This window comes from Syngnathoides biaculeatus, chromosome 9 (assembly GCF_019802595.1).
Source record: "Syngnathoides biaculeatus isolate LvHL_M chromosome 9, ASM1980259v1, whole genome shotgun sequence".
Lineage (NCBI taxonomy): Eukaryota > Metazoa > Chordata > Actinopteri > Syngnathiformes > Syngnathidae > Syngnathoides > Syngnathoides biaculeatus.
In genome coordinates this window covers 9060772-9086148 of record NC_084648.1, presented here as the reverse complement: position 1 = coordinate 9086148, position 25377 = coordinate 9060772, and the positions used below count along the sequence as shown (strand labels likewise).

At 42.8% G+C, this 25377-nt stretch overlaps 1 protein-coding gene and 2 pseudogenes across 5 annotated transcripts in view; 2 read left to right on the top strand and 1 right to left on the bottom strand.

Moving 5' to 3' along the window:
• LOC133506220 (protein ELFN1-like) overlaps positions 1-25377 on the top strand; it is a 120376-nt gene that overhangs the window by 89510 nt on the left and 5489 nt on the right. For 4 of the 5 annotated variants that reach the window (XM_061830147.1, XM_061830148.1, XM_061830146.1 and 1 more), the window contains 3 exons: positions 23828-24276; positions 24358-24511; positions 25092-25258. In XM_061830147.1, coding sequence (XP_061686131.1) covers positions 24044-24276; positions 24358-24511; positions 25092-25258 — 554 coding nt within the window. In that variant the 5' untranslated portion in view covers positions 23828-24043. Of the gene's footprint in view, positions 1-17038; positions 17436-23827; positions 24277-24357; positions 24512-25091; positions 25259-25377 lie in introns of those variants that run through there. The other variant, XM_061830145.1, reaches the window with a different exon arrangement.
• On the bottom strand, positions 1484-1603 carry LOC133506826 (5S ribosomal RNA; annotated as a pseudogene).
• On the top strand, positions 12328-12446 carry LOC133506820 (5S ribosomal RNA; annotated as a pseudogene).

Genomic DNA, 25377 nt, shown 5'->3' with positions numbered 1-25377 from the left:
GGAGAAAAATATAACTTTATTCTGGTAAGAAGTTTATTTTTGCAAGATTTGGACTTCTTAAAATAAATTCAATTTATCGCTTTAGTCCGTTCTATTATGACTTTTAATCACGGAAAAAAATATGACCTTATTATTATAATGACAATTTTGCAAGATTACACATTTCTATCCCCAAAAAATGTGACCTTATTTTCAACAGCTCCCAAAAATACAACTTTATTTTTGCAAGTTTTGATTTGGACAAACATAATACTTGATTTTTGCAAGATTTGATTGAAGACATGGAAAAAAATTGTTCCTGCTTTATTTTTCGAATACGAACTTTAAACTTCAGAAATGCTTGAATTATTAATGATGTTTCCTTTATTGGCAGAAAAATTATTTTTTTTCCAAGGGAGTGTGCCGCACGGAGGGCGCGCCAAGTCATCCCGCTGAGAATTGAGTGTTGCTCCAAGTTCCCATTTTGTGACTTGCCAGGTCTTGATTGGAGTTTGCGTTGTACCTTTTCTGACTCGTAAATAAGACATGAAGGAAGTGCTCACAGCGCCTGTAACGAAAATGCTAAAAATACTTCGACGGGCACCCTCCGTGGACACCTGAAAGTGGTGCTGAGGAGACATTCACTTGCAAAAAATTCAACCTCTCTGGTGATTATCCAGTTATCCAAATCATCTGAATGAGATTTTTCTTTTGCAGGTGAGTCAGATCATTTGAGTCATTCACCCGATTCTACTGAATCATGTGAGTCTGGAGCGTTTCAAATGAGTCAGTGACCTGAATCACATGAGTCTCCTGTAATTCCAATAAGTCCACTACCTCGAGTCAGTCACCCAGCCCAGTCTGCAGTGTTTCAATGGAGTCAACCAACTCGAGTTGTTTCAGTCTTCAGTTTCAAACTGGATATTATGAATCCATGGTGGTTCTGCTAACTTGATTTCGTATCCTAATTCATCTGAGTCTGCAGTGTTTCTAACTTGAGACGTTCACCCGATTGAACTGAATCAGCTGAGTTTCCAATGAGGCTCCTGCCATTCTCCTATTTCTTTGCTGAAAACGCAATGCATTATGGGATATCAACACTTGATGAGTGACTGATTCCTTTTTCAATCCTCTGTGGGAAACTTCGATTGCACTATAATGGGAATTTCGGAACTGAATTTGATCATTAAGCATGAAGACACCACGACAAAATGGCATAACCACAATACTGTGCACTTTGTAGTGGTTCCGGAGTGTTTCTGAGAGTCCACTGACTCAAGTCCAGTTCGGTCAGTCTAGTTGTGTTTCTGGCGAGTCTGCTAGGATGAGTCACTAACACGAGTTAACTCAAATCATTTGACTTCCTCTTCCTTACTTTTCGGCTTGTCCCATTAGGGGTCGCCACAGCGTGTCATCTTAGATGAACGCATCTTTGTTTGGCACAGTTTTTACTCCGGATGCCCTTCATGACGCAACCCATCTGCATTTTAGCCGGGGAGAGAAAAGCTTACAGCACCTGGTATTCCCAGGGAGTCTCCCATCCAAGTACTAACCAGGGGCAAACCCGCTTAGCTTTCCGAGATCTGACGAGATCTGCCGTTCTCAGGGTAGCATGGCCGTAAGCACAACTCAAATCACTTGATCCCATGTTTTTTGGGGGGGTGAAACTGCTTGAATAGAAGATTCAACTGTATTATCTGAGTTCACTTTGGTTTCGTTGAGTCCGCTGACTCATGTTGGTCAATTGGCCAGGTGCGCAATGTTTCTGATGAGTCAGCTAGCTCGAGTCAGTCACCCAATTTAAATGAATGATCTTCCACTGAACCTGCTGACTCTTGTCAATGAAAAATCTATCAAGTCTGTACTCTTCAGAGTGAGTCCACTTAGTCGATTCAGTTCAAGACTTGATTTTACTGAGTCATCTGAGTCTCTTTTGTTTCTGGTGCGATGGCAATCTTCTGTCAGTCGCCTGATTCAAATGATTCACCCGAATCTGTGTTCTTTCCAGTGAGTCCAGTAAATTGAGTCAGTTTTGTTGAATCCGCTGATCTGAGTGCATGTTGTTCTGCTCAAAACTTAACGCAAACAACATACGGGGGTTGACCTTTTCCTTTGTTGCTGCATCTTTGCCTGCCGTGTTGTGACGCGCGCATGTTACCTAACTGATATTCAGTCAGTGTAAGACTGCCACGACCGGCTCGCTGTACTCGCATGTGGCGAGATTTGTCTCAAAATTATTTACACACATATAACCACGAGTCAAACGTTTTTCAGATGCATAAGTATATGTGTGATTCCCCCGTTTGTCATGATTTATCATTTGTAAATAGTCAATTGTGCTTGTAAATGGTTGAAGGTGCGTTTGTGGATCAACGGATAAGCGCATTTGTTTCTGAGAAAAACGCAATGTAGTGTTCAAGATATTCAGACACACACAAGTTGAGAATATTCACACGTATGGGATGGTCCGTCCTTCCATCCGCTAGGCGGCAATGTGGCGGTTACCATTGACGGCAAGTCATTTTTACGGGAATCCAACAGTCTGTGGTCCGAGGTTGCCGAAATCCACTGTAAAACCTGAAGAAGGTGGAAAACCCGCAGCCTTGTTATTAGTAAGTAAAATATAAAGAAATGACCTTCATTTGTCCACATATTACAGTGTTTAAATAATAACATTCCAAGTTATAGTCAGAGCCAGTGGTGCCCAAACCAATCTACTTTTCAAGCAGGCAACCGCCTGTGATTTACCTCCGGGCTGGGGTGTGTGTGTGTGGGGGGGGGGGGGGTGTATCACCGCTGCGACGACTGTGAAAAGAGCAAGAGACATAAATAGGAGGCCAACTTGCGAGAACACGCCTTTATGTGCACATGCCCATACACAACAGCCCGGAGAGCTCACTCAAAATGATCTTTTGTGCTCTACATTTGTAGACTACAAAAGTCTTCGGCATGTTTTCATTGTCTTAATTGTACTTTTGAAAAATAGATTTTTTTAACCCTAACCCACATCCCAAAAACATGCAACATTAATTGGACACTCTAAATTGCCCCTAGGTGTGATTGTGAGTGTGACTGTTTGTCTCTATGTGCCCTGCAATTGGCTGGCATCCAGTTTAAGGTGTACCCCGCCTCCTGGCCGTTGACAACTCGGATAGGCTCCAGCACCCCCCGCGACCCTCATGAGGATAAGCGGCTAAGAAATTGGATAGATGGATGAATATTAATTGATGTAAATTATTGTATTCTAATTGTACTTCTATGTACCATTTTACTTATGTATTAACTTCACATTTATTTTAGTTTTGCATTTTCTGTGTCATTTTAATTCATGCAAAAATATATTTGTCTATTTTTTATCCATCTATTTTTATTTTAAATATCTGTTTGAATGTTTATTTATTTAGCATTGTTCAATTTTGTTTTGACTTAATATATTTTTTCTTTGTTTTTTGTTTTCGAGTTTTAATTCATATATATATATATATATTTACACACACACACACACACACACACACGTGTGTGTTTTTACACGTTCACCTATCAAATGACCTTTGCTGAGACTACAGCCTGTACTTGCAATTGTGTACCACAAAACGCTGACTCGTACTTCATCTCCAGTTTGTCCTCAACGGTCGTGTCGCATTCAGGTTCCCACGGGAAAATAAGGAAACTGAGGCCTTAATCGCCGACAAGCATTTTACGTTATCGCTCCCTCCGACCCCCTCCCCCGTGTCTTTGATCTGCATCACCGTCGTCACATTCTTCACCCTCATCTCCATACACGCCACCACCATTTCAGTATTTTGCCACCAAACATGTCCCCCCCACCCCCACCTGTGAGCGTTTAAGCATCAAATGACTTCCCTGTTGACTCGTGCGTGTGTGAGTAATGAGGTGATTTTTATTCGTCCTCCTCGTCCTCTCGCCCTGTCAGGAGCGCTGATTCAATTTGTACGTGGCAATGGAAAGGGCCAATAGTGGCCAACCTTGTGTGTGTGCGTGTGTGTGTGTCTACTTTGAGGATTCACACCCTTGAGACTACGATCACAGATGCTGAGATGAAGGATATTTTTGTCAGCTCATTGTGGGTGCGTGAGTACGTGGGCGCAACACCACTAGCGATAATGAGATATTGTTTATTATTATTTTTTTTTATTCTTATTATTATTTTTATCAATGTTGTTGTTTATAACATCAGTAATGTACAAACCAGGTACTTTTGTTTTTTAAATCAACAACAGCAAAAAAAATATTTTTGTACTTTTTTTTGTTCCATTTTCACGTTTTGTTTCATTTAAATCTTTTAATTTGAATTAATTATATAATTAACACCATTAACAGCTTTTGTTGTATTTCTAATTATTTAATAATTATTATTTCATTTCAGCATAATGACCTTTAATTGATTGTTTTACATTAAAACAATTTTTTTTAATTAAATTCACAAATCAGTATTTTTACTTGTGTTATATGCACGAGCTGTAACTAGGCCAATTTAATTGAACGTGCTAATTATTGAATTTTTTGTAGTGTAAGTACTTGCAGTTTGAATAATTATTTGAAGGTTTATTTTAAAACTACATATTTTTTTGTTTGTTTAAGCCTGTCCTCTCTCAGTCAGCCATTTCGGAAATGATGTCATTGTTGGATGCCCATCAGGAGCCGAGAGCTGTGATTGAATTTCTTGCTTTGGAACGGGAAGCGCCAGGAAACATATTCAAAAGGTCACAAAATGTGTACCGAAGGAGCAAAACACGTATAACGTGAAACATAAAAATGCAAAGAACAGTAACGAACAAAAGAAATTAGCACGGTAACGAGGTGAAGCTGTGAGCAATCAAAAAAAACAAAAAAAAAAAATCATGAATTTCCAATCGTCAACTGTTTGCCTTAAAGCCGCAACCAATAGCAAACTAGCTCATTAGCCTACTTATTAGAGTACTCGTTGAATTAAAATTGATGATCATCAGCGGAGATGAAATACCGAGAAGCAGGTGGACGAAAAGCCACTGTTTGAGTGTCTCAATTTTCTTCATGTAATCGTGAAAGGACGGCTAGTGATAGCACGGACCGCGCTGACAGTGCACGACCTATTTTCTGCTCCACCACCACGACGATGATGATGATGAAGATTGTTTAAGTGAGCGCTCTGAGCGCTTTTTAATCCACACGTCAGCCCGCATTGGCCATGTCCAATCCAAGCAAGTGGAGCGCGTCGTGCCGACCCCTTTGCGGCAAACTATTCCAAAACAGCACTCGTTAATAGCTTGAACATTTTGCTAAATGAATTGAAAAACAGCAGCCACGCATTTGGAGCCTTTTGCGTGACAAAAATCAGCCGGAATGGCACCGGTGTGTGGAAACGGGCCTGGAGGACCTCTTCCAGGGTACAAAAGTATTTGTGTAATCAGCCCAGGATACAATTAAATTGGTAAAACAAAAAGTATGCAGTAGGGTTTCTTTTCCGTGAGCCAATTACCGTATTTTCTGCACTATAAGGCGCACCTAAAAGCCTTTCATTTTCTCAAAAGCTGGCGGTGCGCCTTATATATGGATCAATATTGAGCTTTTAGTGCAGCTCCATATAGGATGCACAATGTAACCCCAGCCTCTACTTTTGCAGTTATTCTATGCGCCTCATAATGCGGTGTGCCTTACACATGAAAAAAAAGATTTAAAATACACCATTCATTGAAGGTGCACCTTATAATGCGGTGCGCCGTATAGTGCGGAAAATACGGTAACTAACCAATTAACTCGCCGACAGATCAATCAGCTAACGGACCAACAAACAACTGACTGGTCAGTCAACTTACTAGCAAAGTGGCTAATTTACTGACCAAATATCTAATGAACCTCTAGACTGGCTGACCAACTGAGGAGCTGACCAACTAACTAATCAACCGACAAATTAAAAACTAATGGTTGTATTTGAAAAAAAAAAAAAAACTCACTGACTAACTAACTGATTAAGCAAATGCTAGGCCAAACCCACTGACTGAACAAACAATAAAATACCAGACAACTATCCATAGAACTGACAGACCAAGACAAGCCACTGAACTTTCTAACTTACCAACTGGTTCGCCAAAACAACAACTAGATAACAACAAAGATCAGGTAACCTTCACGTGGTGTCCCGCGAGGGGCTCTCCTCCTGGGGAGCCTTACGAAGCCTGGTCACTTCACTCGCGCCGTGGGAGGTGCCCTTTTCCCTGTGACTTCGCTTCGATCACCTGTACTGCCTGATAGCAGGGGATCCACAGGACCTGGTCCAGCCAGACCAAATATTCAAAGGGACTTCAAGGCTTCGTTTGCAGTTTCTGCTCTGGTTTTCCCCCCGCTAGCCCCGGTGGCACGGGCTAGCCAAGCACCCCACTCTACCTCCGTCTATCAACCCATCATTCTTTGCTCCCAACATTCTACCATCATCTTCTTCTCTTCGGAGAACTACAAAGCCTCCCACATGCGAGTCCACCGTTTCTCAGGACCATCCTCAGGCGCCTCGAGTGACTCAACAACAAGAGCAACTAACTGACTGAATGACCCACAAACTTGCTTGACCACCCAAATCACCAATTGACTGACCGACTGAAGAACAGCCAAATAACAACCAGACTGAATGACTGACTAACCAAATAGCCGCCTAACAGACCAACTACCTTAACTAACCAATCTATCTACTTTACTAACTTACTAACTAATCAAATAAATTAATGACCTAATAAATGACTGATTGACCAACCAACCAATCAAAACAATTTACCAAACCAACAACTCACTAGTTTAATAATTGACAAACTCACTGGCAAATCAACCAAATAACTAACAGACAAACTGACAAGCTAGGAAACTGGCCATTTAACCAAGAGGCTAACGGACCAACTCAATACTGTTGCAACCTGTCTAACTGACTGAATGACCAAAGACCAATCAACTCAACTGACCCGCCTGCCATCTGACTCACTAACATATAGATCAACTAATAGCAAAATAACTGACCAGCCACCATGCTACTGAGCAACCAGCTAACTAAACGAGCAACCACACAGCCCAGCAAAGCGTGTAGCTTGAAATGTAAGCTTGCCACGATTCGTGCTTGGCAGAGGGTCCAAGCGAGCCAGCTTGCTTCTCACAGAGGTTGCGCACAACGATGTGGTGGAGGACAAACAAAATGAATCACAACGTTTCATAAGCAGCATAACTGCCGGGAAGCAGACAGACCCAGCTCAACAGATGGAGCTTGTTGCCAGTGTGTGTGCGGGGGTTGGGGGGGAAGGGGGGGGGGACTGTTTGCACTACGAGTCCTTCAAACAAAAGGGTGAATATACAGCAAAGCAACACAAATGAATGGTTTAGTTTAGGATTTCAAGTGGATTGAATGTTGTGGACTGCAGAGATTAGCCTCCCCGACAACAGATCAGCAATCAAAAATTAGCATCACGTGCTAACGTGTTGTCGATGGGAGGAAGCTTCACGGTGACTTGTTGATACGTAAAAGTATGTTAATCATAAGCCACGGACACACACAACAGTGATGTCTGGGGATTATGCTAAACGATGCAAACAAACGTGTGATGTAAATCTGTTTGATATGATGCACCTAAAATCATGTTTAATCTCCCCTGATACATGAAGTGTGCCTTGATTAATGAGGAATACAATAAATCCTGTTGGAAACTGACTTGGAATTTGTTGGGCCCTTCGAGAGAGGAGGCCATTGTCCTTCCACCGCTATCGTCGGGTGGATTCTCCTGCATTTATATTCCATTCAGTTGTGAAGTGGTCAAGGAGGCTGTGTTGTTTTGTTGGAGGCAGAATTATTGGATTTCTTTGGAATGGTTGAAAATACAGCATTGACCAAGCAATCATTGAGAAGACGTCTGGCACAACACAGACAGGCATACTGCTCAGGTCAAGACTCAGATGTCTACCTGCACCTCTAAGAGAAACAGCAAGCACTCTTTTGAAGACAGAAATATGTATTTTCTGGACAAGGAAGACAGGTGGCTTGAAAGAGGGGTGGTATACACAAAGGTGGAAAAACCACCGCTTAACGAAGGCGAGGGCTCACGACGTCACCCATCTCCTACTTACAATGCCGTCCTTTTGTCCGTTCCAGAGAAACTCCATAATTCTGCCTCCAGCAAACGGCACAACTTTCTTGACCTCTGAGTAGCTTCACAGCATCTTCACACCTGAATGGAAAATTAGTGAGAGAGTTTCCACCCTCGGGGTCTCTTTCCGGTGGGACGTGGCCGGAACACCTCACCAGGGAAGCGGCCAGGACGCATCCGAATCAGATGCCCCAGCCACCTCGTCTGGCTCCTCTCAATGCGGAGGAGTAGCGGCTCGACACTGAGCCCCTCCCGGATGACCGAGATTCTCAGCCTATCTCTAAGGGAGAGCCCGGACACCCTGCGGAGGAAACTCATTTCGAGGACGACCCAGGACACGCTGGAGAGACTATGTCTCTCGGCTGGCTTGGGAACGCCTCAGTATCCCTCTGGAAGAGCTGGAAGAAGTGGCTGGGGAAAGGGAAGTCTGGGTATCCCTGCTGAAGCTACTTCCCCTGCGACTCGACCCGGAAAAACGGTAGAAAATGGATGCCGTTTCCACCCAACTATGTGGGCATGACTTGAAGTTAGTACATAAATAGTTGAGTCTTCCACACAAACACTTGCTAGTGGGTCCTAAAGAAGCCTCGTTGCATGAACTGATGAAGCCTGTTCAGATGAGACACGAAACCGACTTCCGTAGACAAATCCCTTGTCTGTTTTTACACCCTTCCCCAATAAAGCTGATTCTGATTCTAAAACTTCTTCTAAGACAAACAGAACAGTCCAGTTGGAATCGATTCAAAGCCCTGAGAATGAAGTGAGCTGGATAAATGAGAATATTCACAGACAAGCAGTGGGTGTGTTTGATTTCCCAACCCAGACAGAAACGTGTTTTAGATGGGGTGTGCCACTTGACAGTTGGGGTACCGCTGTCAAGGGTTGACACAAGGGTTTTTAATGCCATTGTACACTTGCCATAAGTAATTCTATCGAAAATCAAGTAATTGACTGACTGGATCCCCAGCCCCCAAATTCCACCAGATGTAAACATCCTGTATATCGGTTTGTTTGGTGCGATAGAGTTGCTCTGCCATTGGCTCTTGCGTAGCATCTTCCAGGCATCCCATTGGCTGGGAGGGATGTCAATCTTTACCCATGATGTTTTTCGTTACTTGGGCACTCGAGCGTCAACGAATCACACGCTATTGCTATTTACGCTTAGGCTATTTACATGTAAAAAGCGCCTCGACTTGCGAACAATTAACGTTACAAAACAACTTCCAGGACGCATTCATTTCTTAAGTACAGCTACCACTGTAACGAACAAAAAAGATGACTGACCAACAAACTAACCAACTAATTCACTGACAAGAACGAAGTGGAGGTCAGCCCTGCTAAAAATTTTCGATAGAAATTGTATAGAAATCTATAAAATTTGTACGGAACAACTTGTTCTATAGAACTTTGGCTGTGACTTTCTATAGAACTTGTACAGAACAATGGAATTTCTATAGAAATTCTATAGGACTATAGTTTTTTTTTTAAATTTTTTAGAAATGTTCTATAGAAAATATTTAGCAGGGAGTAATTGGAAAGTTGTAACGTGAAAAAGTACTACTGTAAAACAGAAGGCAAACTGAGTATTTGGCAAGAATTCGGTCTCCGCGTGCTATTTCAACAATCTAATCACTATTTCCAGTCCAATTACCGCTCAGTCTCAGTTCGCAAATGCAAAAAGTCACAAATTGCTATGATTTGGATATTTCTGCCTGAATGATTCACACACTCAGACACGCACACACGTCCATAAACTCACACACTCTGATCGAGTTGACAACATTAACAAGACCACTAGTTACCATGAAGCTTGACCACCCCCTTGGCCTCCTTGTAAAGAGCCAATCAAGAGGCAGACGGGCACTCGGCTCTCACACACACACACACGTACACACCTTCACACAGGCGCTTGAGTAGCGATTTAGCGTAGCACGTACGATCTGTCAGTAATGATGAACCTTTCCATCCATCACGACATCTCAGAGCCTGGTACACAAACACACACACATATACGCACACAACTCACAGTCAGTCCCTTTGGGTTGTGTGGGTTTGATGTATTTATTGAAAATCAATGTGTTCCTTTTCCTTGTTTATGAAGTCGAGTTCGTTGTCAGCCACGCTTGACGCAAGCTGATGGCCGAAAGAGCTGCAGCGCCGGTGATTGGTCGGCTGGGTCACTCTTCATTGCTCGGTGTATGTTTCGATCATGACGCCCGACGTCACCGGCGACCATTCCACTGTTTGTCTATATTTGGCCTGCTATTGAGTGCTGATCATTCCAAATGAGCTGGCTGAGACCTCAAGGCAAAGGACTCAATCCATTTTACTCTAACGTAAACTCGTGAGTTCAACTCATGTCTATGTTGAAATTTTATTGCACTACTCAAATCTTTATGATGAAGCAAGCCATATGACATAATGCTAGAAACCTTTATGGACAAGAAAACATTCACAGTATCTATCCACCCATCCATTTTCTTATCTGCTTATCCTCACAAGGGTCACGGGGAGTGCCCGACCCTATCCCAGCTGTCAACTGGCTAGAGGCAGGGTACACCCTGAACTGGTTGCCAGCCAATTGCAGGGCACAAGACATAAAACAGCGGCACTCACAATCACACCGAGGGGGAAATTTAGAGTGTCCAATTACTGTTGTATGTTTTTGGGATGTGGGAGGAAACCGGAGTGCCCGGAGAAAACCCAGGCAGGCACGGGGAGAACATGCAAACTCCACACAGGCGGGGCTAGGATTGAACCCCGCACCTCAGAACTGTGAGGCCAACGCTTTCCAGCTGCGTCACCGTGCCGCCCTTTCTCGAACGAATTGGATGAAATAGTTTAGCAAGTGTTATCTCGCCATCACCACACAAACGTAGTACTAGAGCAGCTCCAACTACCAGGGACAAGTTCCTATTGTGTTTATGACATACTTGACAAAAGAGAAAATTCTAATTTTTGTCATGAACCTCTGGTACCGGGGCGGACCCAAATGCAGGACTTCGAGGCACAGCCATAATGTTCAATGTGGTTTATTCCAGAAACTGGGTCATACACGGTGTAGCAAGGCAGAGGGACAGAAACACTAGGCTAGGCACGATCTAAAAGACATGCAGGAAGGTCCGATGACTATGGGGCAAACTAATAACTCGACAGGACAGGATCAAACAAAAGGGCACAGAATCGCTGTGACTAGGGTTACTCCAACTTACGCGTAGAAGTGGAGAATCCCACAGGCAGTGAATGCAACTCAGTAACGCAAGGCAACGAACTGGCAAATGCCAGTGACAAAAACTCCAACTTAAATGCCCGTCTAATTACAGTCCCAATGTGAAACAGCTGTGAGCAGTGACAGGTGTCAGATGTCACCGCTCACAGCAGTGAGCTGGCCACGCCCCTCTTGGGAGTGGCCAAGCCTTGCTGATGACAAGTTTCACACGCCGAAAAGTGACTTCGTAAACTTAGCGGGTTGTTCTTGAAATTTGATGACATGTTTTAGCCGCCAAAGGCCAAACCTTGTTGACTTGGGCCAAGAGTCGGACTGAACTGATTGCCAGTCATGGTCACATACACACAAATGGAGAATTCAACCTCAAGCTACCACGCTTTCTTTTTTTTAATTTTTATTTTCTAGCTGTCCTGTTTCAGCTGCACGGTTATGGAAAATGGTAGGTCTGTATAACTTTTATGCTGTAACCGTTTTACTGTGGAACAACAATGTTCTTTCCACCTTTTTGAGCCCTATTGATTTTTTTTCCCCCATACATTTTGAACAAAATATAAAAGGGCACTTTTTTCTTTTAAAAAGTGATTGCTGCTCTTTTTGCGCAAGAATTGTATTGATTCTGAGTCAGCATTGACTCCCCCCCTCCCAAATCTCTTTCACACCACACCAACAAAACCCAGAGATGAAAACACAAACCTGTGAAAAACTGACAAGTTCAGAAAAATATATTTGAAAAACTCTTTGGATGCTTCCATGTTCTGTCTGTGTGTGTGTTTTGAATTTGAATACTTGGCAGAGCATTCAACTCACGCTCCACCTGGTTCAGCTCACAAGTTGGGACTGTTTGGACCACGCCTCGGTCTTTCTGACATGTTTCGCTCAAAGGCCGTCCAGCTGACATCTAGCAGCCGCTTCAGTTTTGCGACGTCAGTCATTACGCACAAAACCAGCCGTCAATAGCTGTTGAAAAACGATTATTCTTTTGTCGTCGACTATATTGATCAGGCTTTCGGCCATGCTACCCCGAAAACACCCGTTCTCGTCAGATCTCGGAAGCTAAGGGGTTTTGGCCTTGGTTAGTACTTGGATGGAAGACCGCCTGGGAATACCAGGTGCTGTGAGCCAGCTAAAATGCAGAGGGGTTATGTCAGGAAGGGCATCCGGCGTAAAACTGTGCCAAACAAATGTGCGTTCATCTGAGATGACACGCTGTGGCGACCCCCGACGGGACAAGCCGAAAGGAAAAGAAGAAGTTGACTATATTAATCAATGACAACGTTGCTATTTATGCAGTTGACATGTTGACGACGCCTGTGAATTGTGTTATTGAACCAGATCATTTCATTGTCAAGGCGCTGAATCGATCGCAACTGGTTGTCTTCGAACTCACACGTAAATATTCCGTTGGGGGGGCAAACGGAGGTGGAGCTGCCCCACAGTCCCAGTCCCTGAAGCTGTTTTTCCGTTATTTGGAGGCATATTGAGTTTCTCTGGAATGGATGAAGGGACAACACAGTAAGTAGGAGATGTCATAAATTGAAGGGTTTTGCCTGTGGAACTGAGGACAGCGGGAGAGTGAGTGATTAAAGGTCAAGTGTCATGTAATGGATGGAAGCTGATATGGACTCATCCGTTTTTTTTTTTTCCCAACACAAAACATGATTTTGACGTATATGGCTTCTTGTAACTCCCGCCATGAAAATCCTCTCGAGGGATTTGTTTTCGACAAGAAGTAGGAGGTGACGTTGGCGGCAGTAGCGCGCTCAAGCGGACTCGTTTCTTTCTATTAGTTTTACCTGCGGGAAGACAGCTCGTTGTTCCTTCGTGTTAGCCAAAATGCCGGTTCGTCGCATTGTTGGATATTGCTTGAAAACTCGGGAGAATGGATTTACCCTTCATAAGTTACCAAGAGACCTGGCTCTTCGTGAAAAATGAATTGTAGGGGTGCAAAGGACGAGAGCTTTGTGGGTTTCAAATGACAGGGAGGTGTGTAAACAGCTACTAAAAAAAACAATAGTTGGGGACAGGGGGCGTAATCCGTAAATCAGAGGTGCTAAATTTGTCGATGTACGCATCGGAAGGCTTCCTTCCGTACAGCAGCCGCTGAAGGATGGTCCCCGCAGGCCTTGTGAATCCCGGCCTTGTTGACAAGGCCAAGACGGCCGCCGCCTTTGTCGGCCGGGGTGGCTCGTTGCGGTGCCGGGCCGTGGTGGATATAAGCCACCGCGGAAGTGGATCGGACAGGGAGGCGGTGTTTTTATCACCACTGCATGGAGGTGGATCGGGCGGGGAGGTGGTGTGGCTGTGATCCGCATATCATCTAAATATGGCTCAAAACAATTGTGTCAATTGTGAGATGTTCTCTTCTTCAAAAAGAGCTTCCGTGTCTGAAGGGCGTCTGCCATAAAAGGGGCCACAGCATGTTTTTAATCCCAAATGTCCCAATGTGACGTCACGGACAGAAGATACAGCCACTATGGCGACCACTTGGACATCGTAGAATGACACTTCCGCAACTTTACGCATGGATGACGCGCTCTCCGCTCATATTTATTTTTTTCGTATAGACATTGAAGTGAATAATGTTATATGTATTTTTCATTGCAATATCTATTTTAGAATATTTATAGGCATGACACTTGACCTTTAAGGTCGTGTTAGTTGGGTTGCTAGGCGACCATTGAAAAATAAAATCTGTGACATCGATTATTGAACTCGAGTTGACTATCATCACCTTGGTGTTGACTAGAAAAAAAACTCAATCCGTTTAAGGCCTAGTCCATGTGTCAATCATTACACCCAGCATAGAAGATTTAATTGGTTTTGTCACTAATCTGCATTGATTGGTCAATAGGCCAATTATCAAAAATATAATAAATATCCCGCAGATCGGAGGTTTAATAATCCCTGTTCCACTAAGGAGACAGATAAGAAAAAGATGGCAGCCACCGTGACCTAGCTTTGCAACGTGACCATCTGAAGTGAATGCGCCAAATCCATTTGAAGCCCTCGTTCCACGCTGACGCGACCGCTCCCTAAAGATCGATTTCCTCTTAAAAGCCCGATCTATTTCACGTGCTTTTATGCGCCGGCTCCTCCGAGGTCCGGCGTGTCGTCTTCTGCCGCTGCACACCTTTAAGTAGCCGTACAATAGCCGTTTAGCGCTAGCGCGTGCACGTCCGTGCGAGAGGACACTGGGGTCCATTAGCTTTGCATGTGTACAAAATAAGAGGCTGACAAATCGTTTTATGTCACCGCCAGCGAGCACGTTTGTTTGTCTGCGTGCATTGCCGCCGCATCGCTTTCACTCAGTTTATCTGCGACATTTGCGTGTGTCCGAGCCCCCAAGTGTGTGTGTGTGTGTCTGTGTGTTTGCGTGCGCGTGTGTATATGTGTGTAGCGTAATGTGTGTACTTGAGAGTGTGAAATCCCATGAAGCGTGGTATAAAAAAAAAAAAAAAAAAAAACTCTTTGGCACACAGCCTTGCTCAGAGAGACAAACTTGTGTTTGCGTACCTTGGCTGTCATCCAGCCATCCATTTTCTGAGCTGCTTATCCTCACGGGGGTCGCAAGAGTCCCGGAGATAATCCCAGCTGTCATCAAAGTAGACCCTGAATTGGTTGTCAGCCAACCGCAGGGCACACTGAGACAGACAATCAGTCACGCTCACAATCGCGGGAGGAAACCGGACTGCCCGGAGAAAACTCACGCAGGCGCGGAGAGAACATGCAAACTCCAAACAGGCGAGACCGGGATTTGAACACCGGTTCTCAAAACTGTGAGGCCAGTGCTCTAATCAGTAGCTCCACCGTGCCGCCCCTGGGCTCTTATGTTGCCGACTACAATTGTTAACTCATTTTATCATTCAAATGTTTATTTAGATAGCCGTGAAGCCAAACTGAATGCCTCACTTCAGGGTAACAGAATCATGTGACCCCCTTCCAGCCAATCAGTGATCATAAGCAACAAAATAATATATGGTTAAAAAAAAAAAGCCAAATACTAAAATATCAAATGTGAGTGCTAGAATGCTTCATGCTGTTTGTCATTATTTGATAGTCGTTGTATGCTATGTCTAATAATTTATTAACAAAATTTATTACAATTGAATTTAAATTTTGAAAATGATTTGAAATGTAAATTCATATACGTTTTATAAATTAAATGCATCGAAGACATAAAATATTTGGTTATACTTTTAAAGTTGTGATTTCCAACAATAATATAAAAAAAATTTTTCATTATTATATTTTGGACATTTTTATAAAATAAATTCTTTAACATTAATGTTGTTTAATATTTAATTATATATTTATTATAATATTAAATAGAAATTTAAATACTTAATGTTTAATCATTTTTATTGTTTAATGTTTAATATTGTTACAATTTTAAGAAATGAGAAAATGAAAGATTTCGTTATTATATAAATAAAATGTTACATTATAATATATGAAATCATACATGATACAAAAATAATAAAATTTAATTCAATCAGAGACTTGAAAAGGGTTAAAAATCGTAAAATTTTGAAAGTCTTGTATTTTACTACAATAATATTTCAAATATACAGATCTATTATAATGGATATGTTCAAAATTAAATATCCAATATTTGAACAAGAAATAAGACAGCAAAATATTGAAACAGCGTGGTATTTTCAAAATGAAACTTTAAATACAATAACTAGTCCATGTTGTGTATAAAAGGCTTTTTTTAAAACCAAATATCTATATCTTTAATTTGACATGCATATTAATTTCCGTGGAAGGCCAAAAGGCTGAAAAACAATGTAAAGTGTGAGCCTCAAATGGGCCTTGAGGTCAGGAGGCGTCAACTGTTTTCCTCCTTGCAGCCACGGCACACTGCAGACATTTATTAGCACATGAAAGTAAGTCATAAAGTATATTTGAAATTTACATAAATGTCTTTCTTGGAGCAATTTGACGGCGCCTCGGGAGCGGCTGATGAAAAGGAGCGCGTGTCATTCACGCTTACGACGGACCCGAGCTGCCTTGACGTCGCCGGGAGCGGCTTATTTTTATTGCAAATTTTTAAACGTGCTACTTATGATGCAAAATGTTAAAAAAAATAAGGCCAAGACGTTTCGACGGGGGAGGAACGAGGACTGACTCATCTTCGGTGTTCATCCGCTTCATCGAAAACTCCAAAAGATGCACACAAAGGCAATTGGACTGTTTTTCTGCGGATTTTTCCCCTTTCCGACTAAATGTGTCAAAAGCCGTTAAAAACTAACATCAATGATTATCTTTCGGTCCGATGTGTGTCAAGGTTGGATTTGTCGCAATTTTAGGGTCCGAAAAAGATCACAGCCCGCAATCTTGAATTTACGAAATTTAGCGTTTGGGTCATGCTGACTAAGATTTTACAAACCAACACAGAACCAGACAGACTGGTGTTTCTCGAGTTCCAGATGGACTTGTTGTAGAATGAAATGTTGGCATTTTTAGGCGCCTGGTTCTCAGTAGGTGTAGTGTTGGTCATCTGGTGACCGCCGGTTCGAATTCTGGCTCAAACTGCCCGCGTGCCGAAGTGCCTTTGAGCAAGAAACTGAGCCCTAATTTGCTCCCAGTGGCGTATGAATGTGGATGGGGCAATGTGAGGCTTTGGCTCCGCCCTTGGAAAATTTTGCTTGGGTGTCTCTGTGTGGTCATGTGACCGATTGCGTCTTCTTACTGGACAAATGGAGTTGAAAGTCATTGGTCGTTACGTTGGATCGGTGAAATAAAGGCAAGTAAGAGTGACAAATCAAGATAATGGACCTTTCCGACCTGTCAATCACTCGTACAATCTTAATCCCTGGTTTGACACGCCCCTCTCGCCGTATTGTCCCACAAGCAATGCCGGTTGTCAGTAGCGTGCGCTTGGAAAAGTTCATGTTACGAAGAAAATGGTCCTCAGATGCGCTCGGGGAAGGTGCAATTCTGATGAAAGATATCCTGCTAGGTTATACAAGGGGCCCCGTTGATTCATTTTCCAAAGCCTAAAACACAGTTGACGAAGTGTCTACCCATGGATTAAGGCTTGCGGAAGAGCGCACGTACAACTAAATTTGGACGATATCAACAAACACAAGGCTGTACGTTCGAAGGTAAGTGAGGGAGAAGTAACTTCTATGAGTTTTAATTAATTATTATCAGCGCTTTGTGTATTGCAGGAGAACAACTTTCACTTTGTTAGTGTATCACTGACCTGCTGAATGAAGTGTGTCATGTTTTATGCCGAAATGCGCCATGTCATGCAAGAGATGTCTATTTGCCCATTTGTATAACCTCAGACTTTGAAGACACAGCACTGGGTTTGATTACGAACAAAGTCAAATGAATACACCCACTCACTTAAACACAAAGAATAGAATGATATTACTTATGATCTTTCCAAGTAAAAAGTACTCACCCTGCTTTACAGGTGCAGTACGATTCCACTATTTTATCCAGCTGGATTTCAATATAAAGTTTGCGAGGGGTCAAACGTTTCGCTGTAACTCTGACATTGCGTCCTGCTCCCTCCAAAATCTTAATTCCGTGTAAATATCTTTGCGTGAAATAGTTGCGACCTCTCTGTAGAACTCTCTTTGACAAGTCTGACGCATTTGGCAAAAAACATACCATAATATTATCTGGAATACGCGTTAGAGAATCCACTTGAAACCTGTTCTTTTCAGTCGCCATTTTGGAAACTTGTGGGACATGGCAAATGTAGCTAAGGGGGCGGAGCTTAAGATCCCCAGTCGGAAAGGTCCATTGGAACGCGCAAGCGATCGTAGATGATGATAGATGCAGCATACTGTACCTCAAAGTAATAAAGTAAAGTTTCTTCTTCACAAAAATATTGAAAAGTAAAACAAATGTGTTAGAGTGACTTTGACAACTTGTTCATAATTTTAAAGTAGTGGGTTTCTGCTCACCTCTGATCAATACATCATCAGACAAAACATATGTTCAGTACCACAAAGACTCAAACAAAGACATGGGATGCTACTTTCTTGAATATTATAAATCCAGTGTGGCATAACTGTGTGCAGGTAATTTTGTGCAGCAGCACACCCCTGCAAATCTAAAAGTGGCAAGTTTCAATCCTGTTCAGTTAAAGTGGCTCCTCCCATTTCCTTTAAATACGGCACTGATGGGCAGAGTACATTGTAAGGAAACTGCACTCCAATGGCCAGATGATGGAAAGTCGGGTTGGGAAGGGAGCACAGATCTTTGATGTTTAAAAAAATAATATTAATAATAATAATAATGTAGAGTGCATTCATTTAAGACTGAATTATCTTCAATCTTGGAGAAAAAAAAAACCCTACTTGAGTTCAGTTGGAGACTTAATTGCCTTTTGATGTTATCAAAAACATGCATTTCAGCTTCATCAAATAATCCTTGATGGTGAACAAAAACACGGGTGTGGTTGGCCGAAGATGTAAAAACACAAATATGGCTATCAAAATTCAATCTTTATAGAATTCTCCTTTTGACTCTTGGTCTAATAAGCGAAAAATGAACCCCCCCCCCCCACTTTTCATTATTATTATCCATAATAATAATGTTTTTTCAACTTCTAATAGGCATGCGTCCATCCATTTTCTCATCCGGCTATCCTCACAATGGTCGCAGGACTAATATGAATTCTGAGCTATGGACTTCAATACTTAAATGGCATATGTTGGGCTTGAGTGTACGATATGAACTTTGTGTACAGACTTTGAAACAGCAACATGTTAAGCGGTTAGCAATCGCAATTAAAGTTTTAGTGAAATAGAAAAATGCTAATTACCATCCAGGTCACTCATAATTTATGTTATATGTGCATTACACATCTAAACAGTCACTGATAGGCGGTCCTCTGTTGTTTATGGTTATCAGTGGTCCAACACAGAGTGGAAACATTGGTTCCGGCGGATTCTGGGTGAAACATTTTTTGGGTTCCGGTGGAGCTTCCGAGGCATCCAAGTTATTCGATTTATTTTTTTCCCCCCTGGCCCTAAACTTGTAGGTCGAATTGATCAAAGATTTTGACAGGCGTAAACGGTGTCGGCTGTGTGATTGACAGGTGATGCGCGGACCAAGTTCACATGACCAGAAGATGCAGGAAGTGCACTTCTTCTTCATCTTCTGCAGCTTGACCGTCAATGTCAGCGAGTTTAAAAAAAAAAAAAAAAAAAACCATTCACATTCACGGCGCGCGCCATCCTTCTTTCGCTCTCGCCTCCCCTCACCTCTGCTTCTCATCCCCTCTTTGTTCCCTTTCTCCTCGGAATACTAAAGCGCCTTACGTAACCGCCGGCCGAGGCTCATCATCCGTCCCCGGCAGGCACTCGTAGATTTACACGTGCCGGCCGGTAGGTGGACGGGTTGCACGAAAGGATGAATGGCGGCAGATGACGCTCAAGAGCACAGGTGGCAAAAGTACTCACGTGAACTACTTAAGTACAAGTAGAGATACTTATTTTTTCAAAACTATACTCAAATCAGCTTTAGAATAAATCTGTAACATGACAAAATCGAATCGGATGTGATGAGGCAACGTTGCCCCAACTTGTTTGAATATTGCCGAGTAGACCGTGAGGGTTGTTATTGCCTTGAGTTGTTATCAAGCGTGCATTTATACATCCATCCATCCATTTTCTAAGCCGCTCATCCTCACGAGGGCTGCGGGAGTGCTGGAGCCAATCCCAGCTGGCATTGGGCAAGAGGCGGGGTACACCCTGAACTGGTTGCCAGCCAATCACAGGGCACAGTCTTTATACAAAACTAGAGAAATCCATCCAACAATTTTCTTCGCCGCTTATCCTCACGAGGGTCGCAGGGAGTGCTGGACCCTATCCCAGCTGTCAATGGGCAAGAGGCAGGGGAACCTCTGAACTGGTTGTCTGCCAATCGCGGGGGACATGGAGACAAACAGCCACAATCACACTTATGGAAAATTTAGAGTGTCCAATTAATGTTGCATGTTTTTGGGATCCAGGAGGAAACCGGAGTGCCTGGAGAAAACCCACGCAGGCACGGGGACAACATGCAAACTCCACACAGGGGGGTCCGGGATAGATCTCAGAGATCTCAGATCTCAGGGATAGACCTCAGAACTGTGAGGCCAACGCTTTACCAGTTGAGTCACCGTGCCACCATAGAGATACTTATTTTTTTAAAACTATACTCAAATTAGCTTTTAGAATAAATCTGGAACATGACAAAATCTAATCCGAAGTGATGAGGCAACGTTACTCCAACTTGTTTGAATATTGCCGAGTAGACCGTGAGGGTTGTTATTGCCTTGAGTTGTTATCAAGCTTGCATTTTGTGATGTGAACTCTTTATACATCCATCCATCCATTTTCTAAGCCACTCATCCTCACGAGGGTCGCGGGAGTGCCGGAGCCTATCATAGCTGTCACTGGGCAGGAGGCGGGGTACACCCTGAACTGGTTGCCAGCCAATCGGAGGGCACGCTCTTTATATAAAACCAAAGAAATGTTTCAGATGAATGCCCATCGATTCCGGGAATTAAATGGTCACGTCACGAAATGAGAGCTGAAAATCAAGACAAAATTCAGATGAAAAACAAATTTAAAAAAATGAAACAATTCATATGAAAACCGATCTGTGTTCAAATGTAGGGAGTAAATGTAAAACGTCGTCAGAAAAAAAATAATTAAAGTAAAAATACCTGAAAACTCCCCTAAAGTCGAGGAATGAAGTAATTGTACTTGGTTATTTCCCACCACAGCTCACGGAGCTTGCTTTTCCCTTCTCCCGGCCACTTGACGGCTTCTATAATAGAAATGTCTGTCACGCTCCAATCTCTTATGGAAGTGTCCATCATTCCCGAGTCCCCTTCTCCATCACCCCCCCCCCCCCCTTGTCCCTAATCCCACAGGCAGTGCTAACGATGTGAAGTGGCTTTCTTTTTCTCCCCACCGTCCCAAGTCAATCAATGTGATGAGAGGGAAGGACGAGAGGAGAGTAAAAAGAAGTCACGTTCTTAAAAAGGGCTTTCAAACCCGAACCACTAGATCATCTCAGTATATTACCAGACTACTGCACGAGAAAACACCATTTTGTGGAATTGGATAACATTTCTGACAGGCTGGTCTGTCTTCGGATCCCACTTCTGGTATCTGTTGTTGCGGCAAAATAATTTTATATTCCAAAACAGCAAGCAGCTGATTTACTAAACGTTTGCCATGAATAAAACGGGGTAAAATTGATCATGTACCAACCGCACGGCATCAGCATCGTGTCTGCCAAATTACCACGCAGTTAATTTTGCTCCACTTGGAAGGAGTATATCGTTAAGATATTATCATAATTGCAAAGTCACCATTTATTGGGGGACCAAAAAAAAGCACAAATTCATCAATTCAGAGGTTTAGATTTATCCTTTGCCATGACCTGGATCTCAGTGGTAGTTTTTAGGGATATTTTGGGATTAAATTGAACTGATTTAAAATGGATTCAGCATGCAAAATGTGATTTATGGATCCCACTTCTGACACCAGATGTTCTGACACCATTTGTGAACATTGAGTGTAGTTACACCAAAGGTTTTCCCTCATTGTTTTGTGGGGCAGGTCAAGACCTGGATTCCCACTTTTTGGGGAATTGGCAAAAATGATTTTTACCTTGCACTCTGAGGCTGCACAATCCTTGGCTCCCACTTCTGACGACAATTTCTGCGCCAGTATTCTTCAGCGTTAGACGTGACCCGACACGCAGGAGAAAAACACAAGCCAAATTTAACGTTCAAAAGCGCAACATGACGAACCCATGTGGACCGTAACCAAGCCGTTTCCGTAGCAACAGCCCTTCAAGATCCTCGGCGAAGGTAATCAGATTACAGCAGTAGCGAGGGGGCGAGCTCAGAAAGGAGAAGGGGACGAACTCTGAGGTGGAACGGAGGATGTCGAGAAGGCCGCAAAAGAGAAGGATGAGGCGCAGAAAAATTCTTCTGCCGGTTCACCTCGCGTTCTTCCGTCAGAGCCTTTCGACTCCTCTTTCGAGCTTGAAGCGAGCAAAACTACACGGCGCCGTCGTGGCTGCTGGCAACCAAAAGAAAAACTGAGACATAGATTGTAACGCGGAATACTTGAATCACTTCGCAGGACGAGCCAAAATACAGTTTCAAAACCAGCAGCACAATTAAAAATCTTAAATGGTACTATTTTAGGTTTGGAGCATATTTGTTTGCCTTTTCAAAGTGAGTAATAGTAGTTTTCTTTTCAACAGGAGAATGTTTCACATTCCAAGATTTGACTGCAAAATATTTTGTTTGATATGCTTTGGACACCAGCATGAACATTTTTTTTTTTGTTTTATTTGATTTGACATTTTTATTTTGAGTTCAAGTTGCTTCATTATTTGTATTATTTTAATTTGTTGCTATTTTTATTATTTAAATATTCTTGTCAGTATGTAACATTTTAATAATCACATAGTTTCATAATCCGTTTAATTCATATTTAATTTATTTTAAAATATTAACTTTGTTTTTTATTATTGTAATATTAATTGGCATTTGTCTATTTACTTTATTTGAATTTTAGCATTTTAAATAAAAAATAAAATAGACACTTTAGAATTATTTCGATGTACTTTCAGTTTTTATTAAAATTTTTTTGGGTACTATTACCTGTGTATTTTTTTTTTAATTTTAATACTACATTTTAAAACATCCACCAACGGTTCATCTATTTTCACTGTACCACACTAGCCGGAGGTTAACAGCAATGCTAGCAATCATCCGCAGGTACTTGTGTGCGCACTAATGCATTAAAATTAATCACGCGTTGTTATGATGCGATTGCCCTTATTCTCATTTATGTGGCGTCAACACACGGTTTAATTAAATGGCCAATAAGTACACCATTTATCACGTCGTGTTTTGAACCCAAGCTCGCCATTGCCTGACAAAAGCGTCCATCAAAAACTCGACTGTCAAAACTGATTTGACATTTGTTTATTTAACTTTGTTTAAGTGGACCAAAGTGTCTGCGACATGTTACGTCGTTTTCCAGACACGCGCTGCCTCTCCCGCTCTGACCTTGACACAACAAGAGTTGATTGTCGTTACTTTGTTTTAATGAGTCATACGCCAAACTCGAGATTATGCCACAACTTTGACTTTGTTGATTTTAACATTTTTTTTTTCCAGAAAAACAAAAGACTCAAAATACTGTTCAGACAAAGCAGTTGACTTAACTTAGTTTTAATGAGCCAATTGTCTGAGGTGCTTCTGTTCTTCGTACCGACCTAGGAGCCCTAAAGCCAGAAGGCAGTGAATTTTGATTCCAGGAAGGTACATACTCAGAACACCTTTGTGTTCTTAACTTTGTTTTAATGAGTCAAGTGTCAGCGACACATCCTGTAGTCCACCAAACATGTAATTCCTCTATGTAAAGCACTCCAATCCTGTTGATTTTGTCGGACGAAAATAATGTTTTGAGCAATCGTTACGTAGCTTCACTTACTTCTGTGTTCTCTTCACCTCCAGGGATCCAGTCCACACCGGGGTTTTGATGATGAGGAAGCACGAGAAGAAGTGCTCCTTCAATCAAAAAGGATCAGGGCCGTTAAGGACATGAGGACTGACCAACCGGGACCACGTTTCACCTGAAATTAACAACCTGGAAGTGGTTGAAGCCTCCATTCTTCTTCGGTTCCCTTCACTTACTTCCTGTTTTCGTGCATCCGCGGGTCACTTCCTCCAATGGATAGAGCGGCGACAATTTATCAGGCCCACCGGCCAAGACGGAACACCAGCAGGGAGTTTTCGCCCGCCGTCGGCTCGTTCCTGGGCTGGCTCGCTTTGCTTTCCATCGTGCAGTTGCCAGCGGCAACGGCCGACTGTTGGCTCATTGAGGGTGAGAAGGGCTTCGTGTGGTTGGCCATCTGCAGCATGAACCAGCCACCCTACGAGGCCATCCCGGCTCACATCAATAGGTAATTGCGGTTCAGGCTCGACTTTGATTGACGGGCCGACCCGAGCCGAGTCTTTGAACGATACATGTGTACTGACCGCAGCACTATCGTGGACCTGAGGCTGAACGAGAACAAGATCCGCTCGGTGCACTACTCTTCGCTCAGCCGCTTCGGCAACCTCACCTACCTGAACCTCACCAAGAACGACATAAGCTACGTGGAAGACGGCGCCTTCTCGGCGCAGTTCAACCTCCAGGTGAGGCAGCGTTGACACACGGGAATAGTGACAGGTTGAGCGATCATATTGACACGCGGTTAAAGTGACAAGGTATGACATTAACACACAGTTAAAGTGACAAGGAAAGTGGCAGCGTTGACACATGGTAAAAAATAATGCTGCAAAACACAAGGTCAGATTGATAAATTGACTGATGGCATTTATACCTCGTTGTTGTGACTGCACTGGAAAAAACGTTATGAGGGAAATTGTGGCACTAACATAAGGCTGAAGAATAAAATGACGTATTGACGCACGGTTAGTGGCAACATTGTCTTGTCACAAGTGAAGAGGTCAATAACTGCATTAACGTGGTTAAAATGACAAATTAAGATAAACGTGACCAAGAACTTCCTCTTCCTCTTACCAGCGAGTGACATGCAAACTGGAGAGGACGCAAAGACTTGAGCTTGGATAATCATGTAAAACATCAAGAGTGTGCTGAGCCGGCACCTCTCTGCGCGGTATCTTGCCGGAGATTACCAATAATCCCACTTGTCTTCCCCCATCCATCCACCCCCCTCCCTTTTTCCCACCATCTCTCCTACCTCCCCCCAAGGTTCTCCAGATGGGCTTCAACAAGCTGAGGAACCTGACGGAGGGAATGCTGCGAGGCCTGGGCAAGCTGCAGTACCTTTACTTGCAGGCCAACCTCATTGAGACCGTCACGCCCAACACTTTCTGGGAGTGTCCCAACATCGAGAATATTGACCTATCCATGAACAGGTACCTTTCAAATGGGAGAATGATAATCAGTCCAACAGAGTATCTTGCCTGTGACCCTGAACAGGATGGGTTTCAACAAGTAATAATAAAAAATAATAAAAAAAAAAATACATGCTATA